Source organism: Cannabis sativa, chromosome 5 (genome assembly GCF_029168945.1).
Source record: "Cannabis sativa cultivar Pink pepper isolate KNU-18-1 chromosome 5, ASM2916894v1, whole genome shotgun sequence".
Lineage (NCBI taxonomy): Eukaryota > Viridiplantae > Streptophyta > Magnoliopsida > Rosales > Cannabaceae > Cannabis > Cannabis sativa.
Genome location: NC_083605.1, coordinates 75260166 through 75279024, shown reverse-complemented (window position 1 = coordinate 75279024; position 18859 = coordinate 75260166). Strand labels below are relative to the sequence as shown.

General features: G+C 32.7%; 3 protein-coding genes and 1 non-coding gene across 5 annotated transcripts; 1 reads left to right on the top strand and 3 right to left on the bottom strand.

Moving 5' to 3' along the window:
* Positions 1–4593: 4593 nt before the first annotated feature.
* Positions 4594–12111, bottom strand: LOC115716643 (uncharacterized). Its single transcript, XM_030645489.2, has 12 exons — positions 11563–12111; positions 10331–10494; positions 10130–10207; positions 9857–9936; positions 9576–9660; positions 9036–9455; positions 8767–8874; positions 8606–8673; positions 8420–8507; positions 8267–8338; positions 8135–8188; positions 4594–8029 (listed from the first exon to the last, which is right to left on the bottom strand). Exons 1-12 carry the CDS (start codon positions 11954–11956, stop codon positions 7949–7951), a joined length of 1692 nt encoding a protein of 563 aa, XP_030501349.2. The 5' UTR covers positions 11957–12111; the 3' UTR covers positions 4594–7948.
* On the top strand, positions 4939–7953 carry LOC115716644 (RNA pseudouridine synthase 3, mitochondrial). Of its 2 annotated transcripts, XM_030645490.2 has the most exons (9): positions 4939–5253; positions 5620–5691; positions 5807–5965; positions 6061–6108; positions 6186–6266; positions 6500–6613; positions 6718–6819; positions 7016–7174; positions 7278–7953. In XM_030645490.2, the coding sequence occupies exons 1-9, from the start codon at positions 4939–4941 to the stop codon at positions 7650–7652; spliced, it is 1425 nt and encodes a 474-aa protein (XP_030501350.2). In that variant the 3' UTR covers positions 7653–7953. The 2 variants fall into 2 exon arrangements, with proteins under 2 accessions (XP_030501350.2, XP_030501351.2); XM_030645491.2 differs by lacking the exon at positions 4939–5253 and having other exon boundaries at positions 5790–5965.
* Positions 12112–12366: 255 nt separating the features above from the next.
* Positions 12367–12439, bottom strand: TRNAA-CGC (transfer RNA alanine (anticodon CGC)). The gene has a single exon. It is a non-coding gene; the product is annotated as a tRNA-Ala (tRNA).
* Positions 12440–13394: 955 nt separating this feature from the next.
* LOC115716308 (transcription activator MSS11) lies at positions 13395–17025 on the bottom strand. Its single transcript, XM_030645067.2, has 7 exons — positions 16794–17025; positions 16458–16527; positions 16297–16367; positions 16131–16220; positions 15890–16026; positions 14251–14305; positions 13395–13873 (listed from the first exon to the last, which is right to left on the bottom strand). Exons 2-7 carry the CDS (start codon positions 16525–16527, stop codon positions 13607–13609), a joined length of 690 nt encoding a protein of 229 aa, XP_030500927.2. The 5' UTR covers positions 16794–17025; the 3' UTR covers positions 13395–13606.
* Between the last annotated feature and the right edge of the window lie 1834 nt (positions 17026–18859).

Below are 18859 nucleotides of genomic sequence, written 5' to 3'. Positions count from 1 at the left end.
TTATGCTTGATGCAACAAGCACATCAGCAGACTCATAACCATCAGCAGCTAGGTCAGCTTCTCCCTTGAACTTGCTTTTCTTGTTTTGCTCTCTCTTCAATTTGGCTTTGAGAGCAAGACAATCATCCCTAAAGTGCCCTTCCTTTTTGCAATAGTAGCATTGTTTCCCCGCTGCATTTCTTGAACCAGATCTTGCCTTGTATCCTCCATTCCCATGATGATTCTTGTTCCCTTTATACTCTCTTTTTGTGCTTCTGCCTCTGGTGAATAAACCTTCCCCATTTGATTCAATCTTGTTGTCATCCTTTCTTTGAATCTCTTTAGAACTTAGGGCAGCTTTGACTTCTGTCATGGTGAGTGAGTCTTTCCCATACAGAATAGTGTCAACAAAATGTTCATAGTTTTTAGGCAATGAACTTAGCAAAATAATTGCTTGATCTTCATCATCAATCTTTACCCCAATGTTGCACAGATCCAATACAATCTTGTTATAGTCATCAAGATGTTTTCTTAATTCCTTTGATTCATCCATTCTTAGAGTGTACAGTTTCTTCTTGAGATATAGTTTGTTGGCTAGGGATTTCTTCATGTAAATCTCAGATAGCTTTTCCCACAATCCCAAGGCTTTCTCCTCACTTGAGACTTCTCTTAAAACTTCATCACCCAAACTGAGTAAAATTGCACTGTGTGCTTTAGTTTCTATTTCGAACTTCTTCTTCTTATCATCAATAGCTGCAAGAGCTTCTAGATTCAAGGCCTCTGAAATACCTTGATGTACCAACAGTGCTTTCATTTTGATTCTCCATAGACCAAAGTCATTGGTACCATTGAACTTGTCAATTTCAAACTTTGAGCTGGACATTCTTGATCTTCTTGGTGAGTTCTTTGAGGAACTGATTTGATTCTTGAACAACCGAGATTAACCTCGGCTCTGATACCAATTTGTGGAGGCTTGAACTCCCAACAAGAACCAACACAACACCAATTAAACAAGCAAAGATCAGGAATGCAAACAACAATAAACCAGCAATCATAAACCAGTAATTAAACCAGTAACAAACTTGCAGAAAACACTAAATGAACACAAAGAACTTACGTGGTTGGGCTACATAATCAAGATGATCATGAGCTTAATCCACGGGAGAAAGCAGCCTTAAACATGGCTGGGATGATGAATATTATTACTCTGAACAGAGGTACAAAACAGGGATTAAAACCCTGAAGCAACAATGGAGACTAGCTCCTTACAGATTCTCAATCGAGATACAAGATTCACAACTCTCAGTTTCTGTTTCTCTCTTTTCTGTTTCTTCTCTCAACCCTCTGAATTTTGTCTTTCTCACTCATCATCAATAATAGAACACTTCCAGCATTATATATAGGTGTTTAGGCTAACTAACTTAACTGAAAAACAGTTAAGTTAGTTGGACAGATATTACCAACTGTCAAAACTGACAGTAACACTGATTTTAAGTGTTCAAACCTCAACAATATATAATACGTGTCAAATTTAGCCTAATAATATATATTTAATTATTTTATTATTAAATGTTAATAAAGAGAGTTTAATACATATATATTTTTTTAATTATATAATATATCAAATTAACAATGATATTAAATTATTAATACATAATTTTTTAAATTAAATTATGATAGTTTTTTTAAATAAAAAAGTCAATTTTTATATCAAAGTGTTATTTTAAAGTATTAATGTGAATATTATGTTAAATATTTATAAGTGAAGTAGTGAGTTGTTTTGGTGACCAAAATTACAGCTAAAAAAGTAGTTGTTGAGACCATTCAATATTTTTATATATAATAATAATCATAATAAGAAGAAGATATATTATTATTATTATTATTATTATTATTATTATTATTATTATTATTATTATTATTATTATTATTGTGACTAAATTTAATATTTCAACTATGACTTATTATGACTAGGTTGCTTTGCTTACAAAACCATTGAATATTTTTATTAATATATAAAAAATATATATTATATTTATTGAGTTAAAGCAAGTTTGTATACGTGTAGAAGGAGCTTTAAACCGTCGGTAGCATATTAATTTTTGGTTAATTAATAATTTAATTAAAATAAATTAAATAATAAGATAAAAGAATGAGATTAGTTGGTTTTTTTGGTTTTAATAAAAAAGACAAAATTTTAGGTTGTCTTTACAATTATACAACTACTACAACTGTTTTTTTGAGTGGTAGTAGTATCATTCTAATTAGATGGTGTCTCAAATTAAATGGCTCACCTTTCTTTTTTTATTTAAAAAAAATATTTAATGATAGTGTAGGATAAATTTTTGAAAAACCTTTAATAATTTTCAGAAAACAAATTTTAATTTACTTCAAATACATATAATAAAGAATAATTTATGGTATAAATACTTAAATTTAACTCTCAGTCATAAATAAATACTTAAGTTTAATTTTTAACGATAATAATAATACCTAAATTTTTAATTATAGAACTTTTGTAACTACCTGACTGTTAAGTGTTAAGTAAATTGTCATGTGACAATTCTTAATTGGTTCAATTCATTAAATTTTTAGGTACCTAACTGTTAAGTGTTAAGTAAATGAGAATTGTTAAAGGACACCATTGGTGCCTAGCACCATCTTTTAGTGTAATTAAATAGCGGGTCCCATATAAATAAATTTTAGGGAATATCGCTAACCAATCATAGGATAGCAGCTATGGAAGGTGATGGGCACCACTGGTGTCCAATAGCAATGCTCTAAGTAAATTACTATGTGGTAATCCTTAATTGGTCCAGGTCATTAAATTTTTATTTTAAAAAAATGTTTTAGATATACCAATAAGAAAATAACGCGTGGATAATGACTTGACATTTGACATTTGAGGGTTATGTACCTACAAAGGTTTCAAAAATATAACTTAAGTATCATTATCGATAAAAATTAAACTTAAGTATTTATTTACAATTGAGAGTTTAACTCAAGTATTTACGACGTAAATTAATCTATTATAAATTATAATATTATGAATTTTGATCGGCACTATAAATAATTTTAAATTTAGAAGTAAAAAAAATATAAATATAGTTACAATTAATATAATACCTCATGAAAAAAAATAATATGCCAACATATAGCTAGGAAAATTTGTTCAGCAGAGGCGAAGAAATTAGAAGAGAGAATAATCATAAAAATTAAAACATAATAAAAATTAATTTAAAATATAAAAATATAAAAATAAAATAGAAAAGGACTAAATTATAAACAGAACAAATTAAATATTAAAATTTAAGGGTAAAACTCTTATCTCAAAAATAAAAATAAAAATTAAGGTAAGTATATGCCACTAGTAATCCTATGATAGGTACATCCAACATATATTTTTAGTTATAAATAAAAACACCTTACAAAGAAAGAAGAAGAAGAAGTTATATAAATAGAAACACTTAAAAAAACATTATAAATGGAAAAAAAAATGTATGTATAGAAGATTAACCTAAACAATTTTTCTTTTACAAGAACACAATTATGAGTCCATAGATGGTCTCTTTCTTTTTTCCATTGTTAAAAATAATAGAATTAATTTTAATAAATTAATAAATTATTGTTTTCTGACAGAAAGAACCTAAGAGGCAAGTGTGTCTATGATATGTGTAACTAATCATTATGAATGCTCTGTTTATGTTCTTTTTAACTGTTTAATTAATTATATTCCAAAAAAGGATAACATGTGATGTGACCTACTCTCATTATTATGCAACCTTAGATATTGGATTAATTATTTTACCTAATTCTTTTTATTACCTATTTTCAAATTTATCGCTCAATAAAAAAATTATGTATTTTTTTTATATATATAAATGAGTAAAAACACTATTATAGTACAATGATTTTTTTTAGTGAATATGTACAATGTGTTTGTAAATGGAATTTTCCAAAAAGGGTTTGGGTTAAAAAAATAACTTAAATAAGGTGTTCTTTTTTCTTTTTATTTGGTATGTATGGATGAACTGTCTTTGTGGCCTTTAATGCCTTTTTTGGTGTCATGCTGAGATTAGGAGGCAATTTTCATAAGTTTGTTTTTTTTAAGTATCATAAATTAATAAATAAAATAAAAGATTGAGTGTGTTAATTGTATTTATAAATGCAATATTTTTCTAACATAGTATCTTATAAAAAATATATGCTATTATTATTATTATTATGAATTTGTCTATCTATATTATATATGACTATTATGTTGGAATTATGATATGAATTAATTAGAGTAAACAATCATTACTTTAATATTATATGATATAAATATATATTTATTGCATGGTTGCATGCATATCATAATAGGATGAAGATAATATAAATATTAATATTTTTATTACGCGCATAATTAATTATAATTTTTTATTTTAATTTTATTTTATATTTTATTATGGTATTTTTCAAAACCTTTTACAAATAGGTGCATACAAACTTACACTATTTTATCATTAAAGAATTAACAAAAGTACAAGATAAAAATACATTAAAAGATTGTATTTTCCATAAATAAAAATCATAAAAATTGTAAAAATATTTAAAATTTCATAAAACTATATATTTTTGTTTTGTATATTTGTGAACTAATCCCTACAGTACAAAAGGGTATAGAGTGTAATTTTTTAATTTTGGGCCAAGAGCCCAAACCCAAGTTCAGGCCCAAACCCAAGTTTAGGCCCACTTTCTTTTTACATAAAACTCCAACCAAACCTCTTATTAACTGTTCAGTCCTAGCTCCGCCGCCGTTATCGGCTCCACCGCCGGACTGTATCTTCACCTATCGAAAATTCTCAAATCAAAGCCATAACAAGGCCTTGTTTGGATGACCCAAATATTCTTTTCTTACTAAATTGAGTTAATGGCTTTCAAACTCTTTACTTGAGCTGTTTTTTCACGTAAAGAAGAATGTGGAGAACCGCCGGTAATCGACGACTCTGGCTTGGTCTCAGACAGTATTCAAGGATTCGTCCACCGCCGCCGGCTGGGGCTCAGCCCATTATCCGAGTGTCCAATAACGTAGCCCGATTGGGTGGCCCAAAAGAAGGCCCAAAACCATGTCAAGTTCTGTCTTTGCCTCCGTTCCCCGGACTCCCTTTGCCGGGGAAAAACTCGGTTACCGTTCCGGGAAGATCTCAACATGTCACCGCCATTAGCTGGGTTAAGTACTACTTTGATGAACTACTTGATAATGCTGTTCAATCCCATTTCAACAAGGGTCTTGTGAGTTTCATATCTTTAACCCATAAATTTATCATTTTTATTGTGAAGATCTTATTTTTATTTGGAATTTTTAATGACAATGTTTGTTATAGTGACAATATAAACCTGTTAATTTTCAAGTTTATTCAATTGACAATAAAGTTTCTGATATTCTAATTTACTTCAAACCAGCTTTCGGCACCACAATCTATTCAGAATCTGTAAGATATTGGAACTATAACGAAACACTTATGGAAAAAAAAAATAGAACAAAAGTATTTTGATGTGTTTTCTGAGTTTTTAAACTCAGATGAGAAGTAGGTTGTAATTAGAACTCCTCCTTGAATGTAATTATGCCTTATTTTTTTATAAATTTATTGGGTTTAGGTTCAGGTAAAGTGCTCAAACTTTAGTGACTCCATGAGTGATAAAGATGGAGAAGCTAACACAATGAAGAAGGTAGAGAAGTTAATCACATTGGTTTTAGTTTATTTTATTATGAAATCTTTTGGTGTGATGGATTCCTATTTGGGTTTAATTAATCTACAATACTACAGATATGAATAAACTACAGATAAAGCCCAATGATGTTATGGAAGAAGGGACCAGAGTTTATGTACCTGTGTCAGTTGCAGAGAGTAGGATTTCCAGAAGATTTGATACTATTCCAAGTGGAACACTTTACCCAAATGCTGATGAGATAGCTTACTTGCAAAGGCTTGTTCACTACAAGGCATGTCTTATTAGTTGAATTCCTATTTAAATATTTCTAAAACTTATTTGCATTTTAAGTGATTATGGTGTTTTTGTTTTCTTGGGGAATTTAAGGATTCTGCTATACTTGTTCTGAACAAGCCACCAAGAATGCCTGTCAAGGTAAGGAACTATATACAGATATGAAATTATATTCTTAGCAGCATTTGAATGTTTTGACTCTCTTGGGTTCTTTCTAGGGACACTTACCAATTCATAACAGCATGGATGCATTGGCAGCAGTAGCACTATCTTATGATTACAATGAAGGCCCTAAGTTGGTAAGTGTTTGGTTAGAACAATCATTTTGATAGTTTGATGGATTTTGTCTAGGTCAATTTCGGAGAGACCATGCGTCTCAAAAGCTTGGGAGTTTGTTATCTTCAGCAAGTTCAATAAGAATTTCAGAAATCATAATTTTGGTCTTTCATTGTATCTTTGCTTGTTGTACAATTAAATTATTTGTCATTCTCTTAAGAATCACTTGGTTCTCATAGAGATTTTGTTTTATTAGGTTCATCGTCTTGATAGAGAGAGCAGTGGCCTTATATTGATGGGAAGAACAAAGGAAAGCATAAACCATCTAGAGTGGTTATTCAGTGATGCCAAAATGAAATCGTCGTGTAAGGTATTCGACAATTGAGACAAAGGCCGGTGAATTTTTAAAACTAAGATCTGCACTGATTAATTGCTCTTAAATTTATGGCTGATATGCTTAATGGGTAATGTTAGGCTTGGAATGAAGCATGTGATGCTACATATCAGAAGTACTGGGCATTGGTTATAGGTTCTCCCAAGGAAAAGGAAGGCTTTATTTGTGCTCCTCTTTCTAAGGTTCCTTAGCTTTCTTAACATTACTCTTTCGATATATGTAATTTAGATTCTGTTTGGCTGGGCTTCTGCTTCTGATTTTAGGTGAGTGTTTTTGGAGCTTTAGAAGCCCGAAAACAGCTTTTAAAAGCCTAGCCAACTGGGGCCTATAATTCTGATTGGAAAATATGTGATTTGTTTGTTTGATTACTCAATGCAGGTGCTTCTTAACGATGGAAAGACAGAAAGGGTCATCATAGCTCATCAATCAGGTTTTGAGTCTTCTCAAGAAGCGATAACTGAATATCGTGTGCTCGGTCCAACGATAAATGGATGCTCATGGCTTGAGTTGCGTCCTCTTACTAGTCGGAAGCATCAGGTACAGAGTTTGTTCTATAAACTGTTGAATTTAAATTTATGTTTTGCATGAGTAACCGAGTTGCAAAACAAACGGTAACCAATTTTTTCTTTTCTTTCTGAAGCTTCGTGTCCATTGTGCCGAAGCTCTTGGCACCCCGATTGTGGGTGACTATAAATATGGATGGTTTGTGCACCAAAGATGGAAACAAATGCCTCGTGTTGATATTGAGCCAACAACAGGTAAGCCTTACAAGTTGCGCAGACCAGAAGGTCTCGATGTTCAAAAGGGAAGTGTTCTATCAAAGGTCCCTTTGTTGCATCTGCATTGCAGAGAGCTTGTGCTCCCCAACATTGCTAAGTTTCTCGTAGTTTTCGATAGAAAATCAGAAAACCGAGACCCTGCAGTTAGCTCGAAGCCTGATCTTCTGCGGTTTGTGGCACCTATGCCTTCCCACATGAAAATCAGTTGGAATCTTATGTCATCCTATTTAGTTTAAAAGATTTGGCATATGAATTGAATCATTCATACATGAAAGAATAGGTAGAGTTATTATTGTACAATTATGATACAAAAACACTTAACGGAAAATGTGATCAACTGATTTGATTTCTGTTACCCCAATATACATAAGAAGCCTTCTGTAAGCCTAATTCTAAGAGCCATCGACCGTTTTTTCCGGCTCAATGATGAACAACCACCCTAGTTTCTATGTCACTGATCTTGAAAATTTCAGAAACATTCAACATTGCTTGCTGAACAATCATTTGATATAAAAAGACATTTAATTTGATGTTAAACCTGTTCTGTTGGCATTGGTTGGGAACTAAGAAGCCTTTCTGCCTCATCATTTGCTTCAGCTTGTAACTTCCATCTCTGTAAAGATTAAAAGGGAATGGCTTTAATAATAAACAAACACTAAAATTGGAGTATCTTAAGGGTGAATTTAATAACATTATGTTTCAACTTATAAGGACATGCCTCTTCAAGATTTTCCAACTCCATTATCTGTTGTATTTGTTCAGCAATACTCTCCTGCAAGTGAAAATCAGAGTGTTCAGAATTTACTATTTCAAGGTTGGAAGAAATGTAGACGAACCACTTCATGCATACCACATTACTCGCTGCTTCAGCAGCAAGAACGTCGGAGTCCAATTCTACCTCAATTTCAATCATCGAAGATATCTGAACATTGAGAAGCCAGAGTTATGGAATCTATACCAATTTCAGTTTCTGGGATAATGAGTTAAGCGTAATGGAACATACTCTTGCATAGCTATCGATCAGTTCAATCCTACCCTTGAGAGAATTTTCCAGTCCTTCTCTAACTCGTTTGACTCTAGTTCTTCGAGCACTGTATGTATTTTAACAAATCAACAACATCGAATGAGGACAGCAAATTTCGAGAATTCAACTAAACACGACGAGGTTATAATGTTAAGAAGGTTTCACCGGTAAGTAGGCTCTCCTACAGCAAAGATTTTGTTCTCGAGTTGGCACATTCGAGCTAACATCCAAACCTACAAAGCAAGCATGTATCATCAGCATAAAACTCGGTTTTAACTAACGTGCCATGATAGTTCCAGAGCCACAGCTTGTGATTGTAAGTTTACCTCTTTTTCAGCAGCTTCCTTCAGGCCTCTAATTCGAGACTGAAGAACGTCGTATTGAGATAAAAGTTGTTGCTTCATAGCTATTGCATCCGCTGATTTTTGAGGAAGCTAACACCATAACAAATTATGAATGAAAGAAATATTTGTGGGAAAATGAGAGTAGTTGTTAACACACAACATTTTTGATAACTTTAGCCAACTTGAATTCAATGTGTGCCAAGTATAGAATGCATAGAAGCAACCTTATCAAAATTTGCTTGAATGTTTACCTTACTCAATTGTGGAAAAACCAATGTGTTAAGAGTAGTTCCAACAGCAACAGATGCTACTGCTGCAACCGAAATGAATTGTGGGAGGCTGGGGTCTATAACTCCCGAGGCGACATCTCCACTTGCTAGTAATGCAATGATGGGAAAGAGAATCGAGGGGTTGGTTAAAGATGAGCCTTTATCTTTAGCTGGGGCGCGTAATAGTTGTGATTCTCTGTCATCTTCATGGTTTGTTAGACAGATAGGCTCTCCGGGATAAAAGTTTGGGGCCTTCGGACTGAATTTTAAAGGACCTATTTGTCTATAAACATTGGATGGAGCTGCTAAAGCAATGGTTACTCTCTCTCCTTGTTGTGCTGGGACATCAACGGTTTCAGTAGCAAACCGGTGTGTTCGTGCCATACCAGTAGGGGTCTGAACCTGAAAATAAGAAAAGTATACACAAAAACAGTTTAAGCTCATTCTGATCTGAACTAGAATTTTATGTAACAATGTGTTTAGAGCAAAAATAAAGACATTCAACATGAACAAAAAGTATACCACAATAGAATGAACAGCAGCAGGAATGCTTTGCTTCTTAATTTGCAGGAATCTGAGCCCCCTTTGCCATGCTGGAACATCCATGCTGCGTTCGGCAGGATGAGATCCTTAGAGAAGGCCAATATCCCAAGATCAACACCACACACAGGTACATTGAAATAAGTGTGATAGCTTTCAATATCTATTTCCCAAATTGGCTTAGTATAAACATTGATACAATTTCAATTGTATAAAAAAAATAGCTTCTAGATTGACACAAGAGAAGATGGAAGCTGTCCCACCTGATTTCTTCCGATTCAATGCTAATTATCTTTCCAGAAACAAGTTCATACTGATAGCGACACTTTGAACAAGATGCTATCTGCACCATAAGGACTATGCTGGATTAGAACAGCATCATACAATAATGTCTAAAACAAAAGAGTAACATCTTAACCGAATCTGCCTTCGTTTATCATGCAACTGAAACTATATTCAGAGTCCTTGACAAGCCAGCAGGAAATAATCAGTCACATTATCTTAACTCATTTAAAGAAGGGAGGTTCAAGTCATACCTGAATACCCTGTTGAGGTTGTGCCACCGCTACAGCTATCATACAACTCGGACATTTCACAACCTTCCCGAAAGGGACCTGCAAAACATTAACAAATTCCAATCATTATCAAATATTTGGTTAGCTGACTAGGAAGTGGACTCAATACAAAGCTCATTTAGTAAGACAAGGAAAAAAAATTGCAACTGAATTTGTTTTTACCTCCTCAGCTGGTGAAACTCCAACTTGGCAAATGTTGTTGATTATTCTAAGAGCATCAGAAACCCTTAGTGAGGCTGCAAGACCCTGAACTAGTGTAGTGTAGACCCGAACATCTGGCCTCGACCACTTCCATCTCTCAACAAAAGAGCCAGTTTCTGTAACCCCTGCTTCGAGAACAAGAATGTAAATGATACTAATTCACTAAGACAATATATAGATAATTAAAAACAACTAGTAACTTAAATTCTAGTGTTGTTGCAGGATATACAGGCGAATTCAATTGTTTATCTTGATCAAATGCAGCTCTTTAGTAGTCAAGAACAAGCAGAAAAACTCTTTAGTTAGCCATTAAAAGAACATACTTTTTCCATTAATACTGTCTTCCAAACAGCCTTTGAGGCATTAAATTTTTCCAAAATCAACTTAACACGATTATATCAGAAACCCAATACATTCTGAACAACAATTATATGTAAACATTTCTTAACTAAAATATGGAGTGAGTTTTGAAAAAACAAGCTCTAACCATACAAAAAGTAGTGAATTTTTATAACAGAGATTGCATAAAAAACTCCCTACTTTTTCTACAAAACTTTTTAATATTATTTTAATCAAAAGCTATTACTTTTCTATTATTTTATATAATCATTTTATATTAACAAATTCAAAATATATAAATTACAAAATAATCAATCCTAACAAAGCATAATTGGAGTAAGAATAAAAAAAACTTTCTATTTTAATTTTTTTATCTAAAATTACTAAAATAGCTAATCCTAACTAAAGTAGGGAATATAAGTGGATTAAGACTAAACATGGCTCTCTATTTAATTTTTTAGCTAAACAATAGAGACTAAAATAGAGAATGAGCTTTAACCATACAAAAAGTTACTCTCTACAATAATGGATAGATAGGTAGCTCATTAAATGTAGAGAGCTCCCTTTAACAAGTAGAGATATGGTAATTTAAACAAGATTACACTTAATTTGAAACCTTTCTAAGGATTTGGGTCAATTGAACTTCTCTTTAGTAGTCAAGAACAAGCAAAAAAGAACTCTTTAGTGAGCCATGAAAAGAAACATAATTTTTCCATTCAAATTTTTGGTAAGTGTAGTTATCACCAATACTTAACAAGATTATATCAGAAACCCAATACGTTTTAACAACTAACAAGAATATTAGTTATGGTGATTTAAACACAATTACAGTTAATACCAAATAAAAAACCCACCTTGATCGAAACTGGAACGCATTGCATAGAAAACAGACAAAGCCAAATCAAGATTGTTCCTTTCAATAGCAGCGGAAATGATCATCAAACAATCAGAAACAGAAACAACACCACCACCATTTCTCTCAGACCTTTCCTCGATCATCTCCAATACCTCATAAGCATCTTTAGCAGCCGAAACTAGATTCAACAACTCAACATCTAAAACCCCATTAGAGCGTTCACTCTCACCCAGTGAAGATTTTACCCGAAAAGACTTGGAAAGATTGAGAGTGAAGGTTTTGAAGAACAGAGTGTGGGTGTTTCCGAACTGGTTGTTATTGCCAGGAAGACATAAAGTTGGGTAAGAAGAAGAGAAGCGAGAGAGCCATGGTGAGCTCAATCTCAAGGCCATTAAAGAAAATGAGAGAGAGAAGAAAAGGGTTACTGTGTTTTTTTGAAAAGATTTTTTTTTTTTTTGGATTGGTGATGAAGATGAGGAAGGAGAGGTGGTCACTGGTTCGAAGCCATGTTTTCACGTGCGTGTTGGTGCACTGTAACTATTTTTGATCTTCAATTTTGAGCCGTTGGATTAGTATAATTATAAAAGATGAAAGGATCGTGTTCTCGTGCATGCTGGTGCACCGTAACTTTGTTTGATCATCTAGGCTGAGCCGTTGGATTAGTGTAATAATGAAAGGATTATTAAAAAGATGGAAATGTTGAAACCCGTGTTCTCGTGCATGTTGGTGCACCGTAATTATGTTTGGTTGTCAATTTTGAACCGTTGGATTGACATAAAAATGAATAAAAGGTCAAAAAGTGTGGAGGTGCGGGGAATCGAACCCCGTGCCTCTCGCATGCGAAGCGAGCGCTCTACCATATGAGCTACACCCCCAATTTGACTTATGTTTAAACTAAGAACAATAAATTTATTATTGTTGATTTTGTACTTTTAAATATTTTATGTATGTGAAAGAAGATTTTAAAGGATGTGAAGAGAGAGAAATACAAGAAAATAATGATCTTAAGGGTTTGAGAAAAGAGAGGGAATGAATAAATATACACTTCCATTTAGAATATTGCTATTGAATTTGTGTTGGAATTTTGTAAATAATTATTAAATTAAATATCATTTGGAATTTATCTATAGTAACAATAGTATTGTGCAAATAGGTATAATCCCTTTAATCACAAAAATTATCAAAATGAAAGAATTGGCGATAATACCTATAAATATATAAAAATTTATTCCTTTATATAACTTTGAGAGAGTTTACAATACTTGACATCTAAGAAATTTTTTTAACCTTTTTTATTTTTATGATCGCATATGTTATGACTATTTACAAATTTTCAAAAAAAATTAAATAGTTTATAATATCAAAAATAAAATTTACATATTTTGTTGTACACACAAATATTTATATACGCGGTAGGTAATTATTTAAACTTTATTTTTAAAATTATAAACTATTCAAATTATAAGTAGGAACAAACTAGTTCAATTGATTTTATACTAATTGCATAGACATTTTATGTAAGAATACATATTATATCTCTCTATATATATGTGTCTTAGTGTATTTCTTTTCACCTACTTATTTTTTTAAAAAAAAAAAGAAAATTAATGTTCAAGGACTACGTGTCCCACTTTGGTTGATGTCATATACTTACACCAAAAACATAAAAAAGTTAATGTTAAAAGGTCACGTGTACTGTATACATATATATATAGATTATACTACTATATTTATAGGGAAAAAAAAAACCTTTTCAGGCCTCGTAGTCGACATGTTCACTTGTACAAGAAAAACCATATAGATAACTATTACTAATAGAAGGAAAACAAATGAATAGAATAAGCACATATTGATTGAATTGAAGTAGTAAAATATCTATTTACATCACATTAGCTAACGAGGGAGAAGATAGAAGAATCACAAACAGGCAGCCACAACCCAAAATTAAACAAAAAATAAAACCCATTTCTAAATGCAAGTAGTAGGCTAAAAAAATCCCATTTCTAACAAACGTGATTTGATGTTGGCGTTGGTTTAACAACTTAGTTGCCAAAACGACCTCTTCCTCTTGAAGGCCTTTGCTGACTGCCCCTGTTGCGATATTGTTGTTGTTGATGTTGTTGTACGCCATTGTTCTTCTGTGAAAGAATCCTCATCCTCTCTTCTTTCATGTTTGCAAACAATGAATCCAGTGTTTGAGGCCTTTGCTTATGCATCCCAGCATTACCCCCTTGCTGATGCTGATGCTGATGCTGATGACGCTGCTGCTGCTGCTGCTGAGGGGGTGGCATCTGCTGCTGTTGCGGGGGCTGTTCATCGAATGAGAAACTCGGTTAACCAGTTGATATTCTATGTCGAATTAATAACAAAAGCCCTCTATGAAACTATATGATCAGAAGTACACCGTTTAATGTGTATGTTTGGTTGAGAGTAATAGAATCATTCCTTGGTTAGGATTTTAAGTATTCCTTCCACAAGTCCATTGGGCAATAAAAAGAAAATTCACACACATTCCCATTCCCGTGTTTTCATTACTTCTAACCCTATCTTATCATTACTTCTATGATTAAGAATTATTATTCAAGAAACTGGTGGCAACAATAGTAATTATTATCCCCAGCAATAATGCCAAACAGTAATTTGCAGGAGCTTATAGAAGACTAATAGTCTGAGCATAAAAGAGTACCTTAGAAGCAAACCTTCCATTTCCAAACCTTCTTTGAACAGGTGGAGCACCAGCCCTGCATCCAGTAAAATAAAAAGTCGGTTGATGTCAACCAATATACAGTCAAGATGAAACCGATAAGAGATAATCACTATTCAAGATGCTGGCGGAACCTATAGTAACTATTATATACAACGATCATCAGGACTCGAGCGTGGAGATTCATACTGCTATAAATTATATAAAATACAACTTACAGAAACAGAACACAACCCAGTACAAGACTATACAGTAAACAAAAAATGAAGATCCTTCTGTGCAGTAGAAAATCTTCATGCCCAGCAATAGGTCTTCACAACAAAAAAACCAACCCAACTTTTGGAGGTTCCAAACTAAACACCAACAGAAGTGAAGTGGGACACCGTCACAACTCTCTGCATAGACAAGTACTTAAAAGACCTTGTCCAACACCAAACATAAGCACATGCAAAGAAGCGGTATAAACTGCTGGAAGGGTTTATAGATACAAAATTTCCATCATCATAAAAGGGGTCGTATTGTTAACAGAGCTCATCAAAAATTCCGACCACAAAAGGTACTCCAGAAATATTATCATGAGCAAACCTATGGCCCCATATCAACCCATATTCTCCCTCTCCAAATTAAAATTTTACAGCAAAACTATCCATACAACATCTATTCCACAACGCCTTATGACTGAGACAAGAAATCCATCATCCAATCCAAGAAGCATGCAATTGCAAGTAAATTTCAAGAAATTCAGATCAAGTATCTTTCAGCATAAAGTAGGAAAAACCAGACAAGTTTCCAAAAATCTCGGGAATGGTGCTAACTGCCAAATTGCAAACTAAAAGCATGCATCCTGCAACATTTTCTCTTAGTTCATATTCAACTTCAAAATGTAAATAGCAGTGGCACTTCAAGAACAGATGCTCTAGCAGCTCAAATGGTAGAAGACATCACTGAATCTATAACATGGTGGGCAGCAGAAAAGGAATAACACCGACTATATCACCACAGAATGGCTAACATCCAAACAAAGCTAATAGTGCATCAAGCTCATCACATTAATACAAGTGGCATAAACACACTGTATTTGGATTCATAAAGTCTAAAGGAACACAATGTTCCTTGATCCAGAGCATATGTGCAGGTTTCCTTGCAAGAAATTGTGCTAAAAACTTCAGATAGTTAAACTGAAATCATGTTTTTTAAAACCAATAGCAGCTCCTTCAAATCAAATCACTCTCCAACATGTCATCCATTGCTTTGACAGTTAAACCAAGACAACACAACTTCAGTTCTCTGCTTAACACATGTAATTTTGCATTCATGAGGTTCATGATGCAGAAATTCAATTCTGGATACCAATTACAAAAACAGTCAACACTTCCCAAATTGACTGCTTGCCACATAACAAGCAATATGCAGAGTTCCATAATTATCCCAGTTGAAAATACTTCAAAATCTGAAGTATACGGAAGATGTCAACAATAATGTAGAGAGATCTTATTTACCTGCCAAATAAAAATAAATAAGGTGTAAATAAAATAAACTACCATCAACACCATTTGAAGATCAGAGTTTAACACACTGTAATCAAGATTTCTTCCACTTAAAAATATAACAGAACAAGTACCTTGCTTTCCAATTGGCCGCCTGGTTGTATGAAAAAGCTCTATTGCGGAATGGAGCACTTGCAGCCTTTCGTGCAGCCTCATTTGCCAACTCAAATTGGTTTCCCTGGTAATTCGACCTTCTCTGAGCTAGAGCACCCTGATTCCAAAAAATAAATTGACCAACAGACCCAAGTTCAGATATAGTTTTCACAACATAAAATTTGTAACACTTAAGTAAGTTAATGGGGAAACTATTCATACCTGTCTAACTGAAGATCTTGAATCCATATACCGCTTCATCTTTGATGATTTATCATTACCAGCAGCTTTCAGAAAGCCCTGACTTTTATTCTGCAGGAACATACTAAATAAGGCACAACTACAGTAATCAAACATCATACAACATAAAAACACCAAAAACTCTTACCGAAACCCTACGCTGCTGCTGCTGCTTCTTAGGTTTACCATTGTTGATTTTCGACATTTTGATAATCTCATCTACATTAGTGGGAAAAAAATTAAGATATTTAATAATCAAGAAAGTATAAGACTAATTATAGATAACAGAAGCTTAGGTTAAAGCCACACCTAATGTCATATCCATCTTTTTCTCAGTGAGAGCAATTGCCTCAGTCGTAAGGGGCTTAATAGTAGCCATCTGCAGAAAACAAGAAGAAAAAAAGGTCAACAACACAGAAACATTCAACAAGAACTGTTTAATCTAAGCCAAAGAACGCAGCTTGTCGCCTAAGAAACCCTAAAAAGTAACAAATTTAAAACCTTATCTATTCCATATTTCTCACATTGCAGAAACAAGTTTAGCGAATCAAACAACAAAACTAGGGTTTAATAAAATGTAAAAACAAATCCAAAAAAAAGGAAAGAGAAACAATTTATTCAAGAGATTGAAGAAGAAAACCTTACCGATTGGGATGAGAGAAGCGAAAGCGGTTAACGAAGTGAAAATTGAGAGCGACTTAGGGTTTACGAAATTGTGAGGGAAAGGAAAAGGAAATAATCGCGAATTTTGTGAGAAAATCGGGAACGAGGAACATGTGTGAGGTGTTAATATAGGCAAGAGGAAATGGTGTGTAAGCGGCGGATTTCAAAAGCAGAATTAAATAGGGAATAATGTAAAATTGTTCATATTTAAAAGAAAAAGACTAATTAGCAATTTTTCCTCCCGAACTTTAACATGTACTAAATTATGCCTCCTGAACTTTTTTGGCCGTTAAAAATTTCCCCTGAACTATTAAAATTGTTAAATTTAAGGACTTTCATCTAATTTTAGTAAAAAAATTCTAACATGGATGAAAATTCAGGAGGCATGATTTAATACATATAAAAGTTTGAGGGGCATGATTTGGTAGATATCAAAGTTTAGGGAGCATGATTTAGTACATGAAACAGTAAAATTGAATGAAATTAGACAAAAGTCCTTAAATTTAACAATCTCAATAGTTCGAGGGGAATTTTTAACGGCCAAAAAAGTTCAGGGGACATGATTTGGTATATGTCAAAGTTCGGGGGGAAAAATTACTAATTAGCCAAAGAAAAATGTCTGCCCATTATTAGGGGTGTTCATCCGATCCAATCCGTATTTTTTTGGTCAAACAACATCCAATCCGCACTAAGTGCGGATTTCATATTTTAGATCCAATCCGATCCGCATAAGAGTTTAAATCCAATCCAATCCAATCCGCAATAGTGCGGATTGGATCGGTTATTTTTTTCATAATAAATTATTTAATATTTCATAGAAAAGAAAATACTATTGTTTCTTAATCTCCAATAATAATCTATTTCTATCTCTATTTATATATAAATTAAACTAATATACATATATATCAATATATATACTTATCTTTAGATTTACACTAGAATATATATATGTATCAGTTACTAAAATAAATAAGTTAGTATATATATATTTAAACTTTATGTGTATATGTCTATGTGAATAAGAATTATTTTTTTTTGTATTTTTATTACAAAATAAATAAAATGCACCAATTCAATATATTACTAAAAAAGATTAAAAAATTAGAAGTTTGTGTCTTATTTTAATTAACATATATTATATATTATATTTTTTAAAAATATATATATAATTAAGTGCGGATTGGATTGGATCGGTTACTTTTTGAGGTCAAACAACATCCAATCCGCACAAGTGCAGATTTTAGATTTTTCAATCCAATCCAATCCGCACAAGTGCGGATATCCGTATTTTGCGGATTGGATTGGATTGGATCGTGCGGATACTTTGTGAACACCCCTACCCATTATATTGTGTGGTAATAGAGTTTATTTTTCTTATTTTGTAGATTATTTTGTGAATGGCCTACACTTAAAGAGTATTTACTAATAAATTTATTTTTTAAATATAATCTGTTTGATATTGATTTTCAGCAATTTTAAATTAGGGTGCTAGTTTGTTGTAACTAGCCAGAGAGTAATACCTTTGGCTAGTTTTACTTAGAAATTTTGTTGGCTAATTTTACTTAGTTTTTTGTAATGTTGGACTAGTGACAAAGGTTGTGTGTTAATTTTATTTTTGTTTTTTAATTTTTATTTTGAAGATTGTTATTCTAATATAACTGTGTTTTTTTGTTTGGTGCTGCGATGTTTTTTCAGATTTGCTAGCTCTGGCGACAACTTTTAATTGTGAGAAGGTACTTGTTGTTTGAAGACGTTATAGCTTTATTGTCTATATTTTCGGGAGCAGTTTTGTCCCATGTGGCTCGCGATTTGATTTCTATAGCTCATGGTTGGCAAAACATGCCCTTCGGTTAGACGATGAGCTATCTCAGTACGAGGAGGCCGATTGTGATTTGCTACTTTGTTAATCATGTGTGACTCTGTTCACCACGTCAAAAAAAATAAATATTAAGTCTTACTTATTTTAGTTTAATAGATATTATAGAAAATTATTAACTAATTATAGAGTGATACTTCATCGTGGTGTTAGATACTATAAGTACCTCATA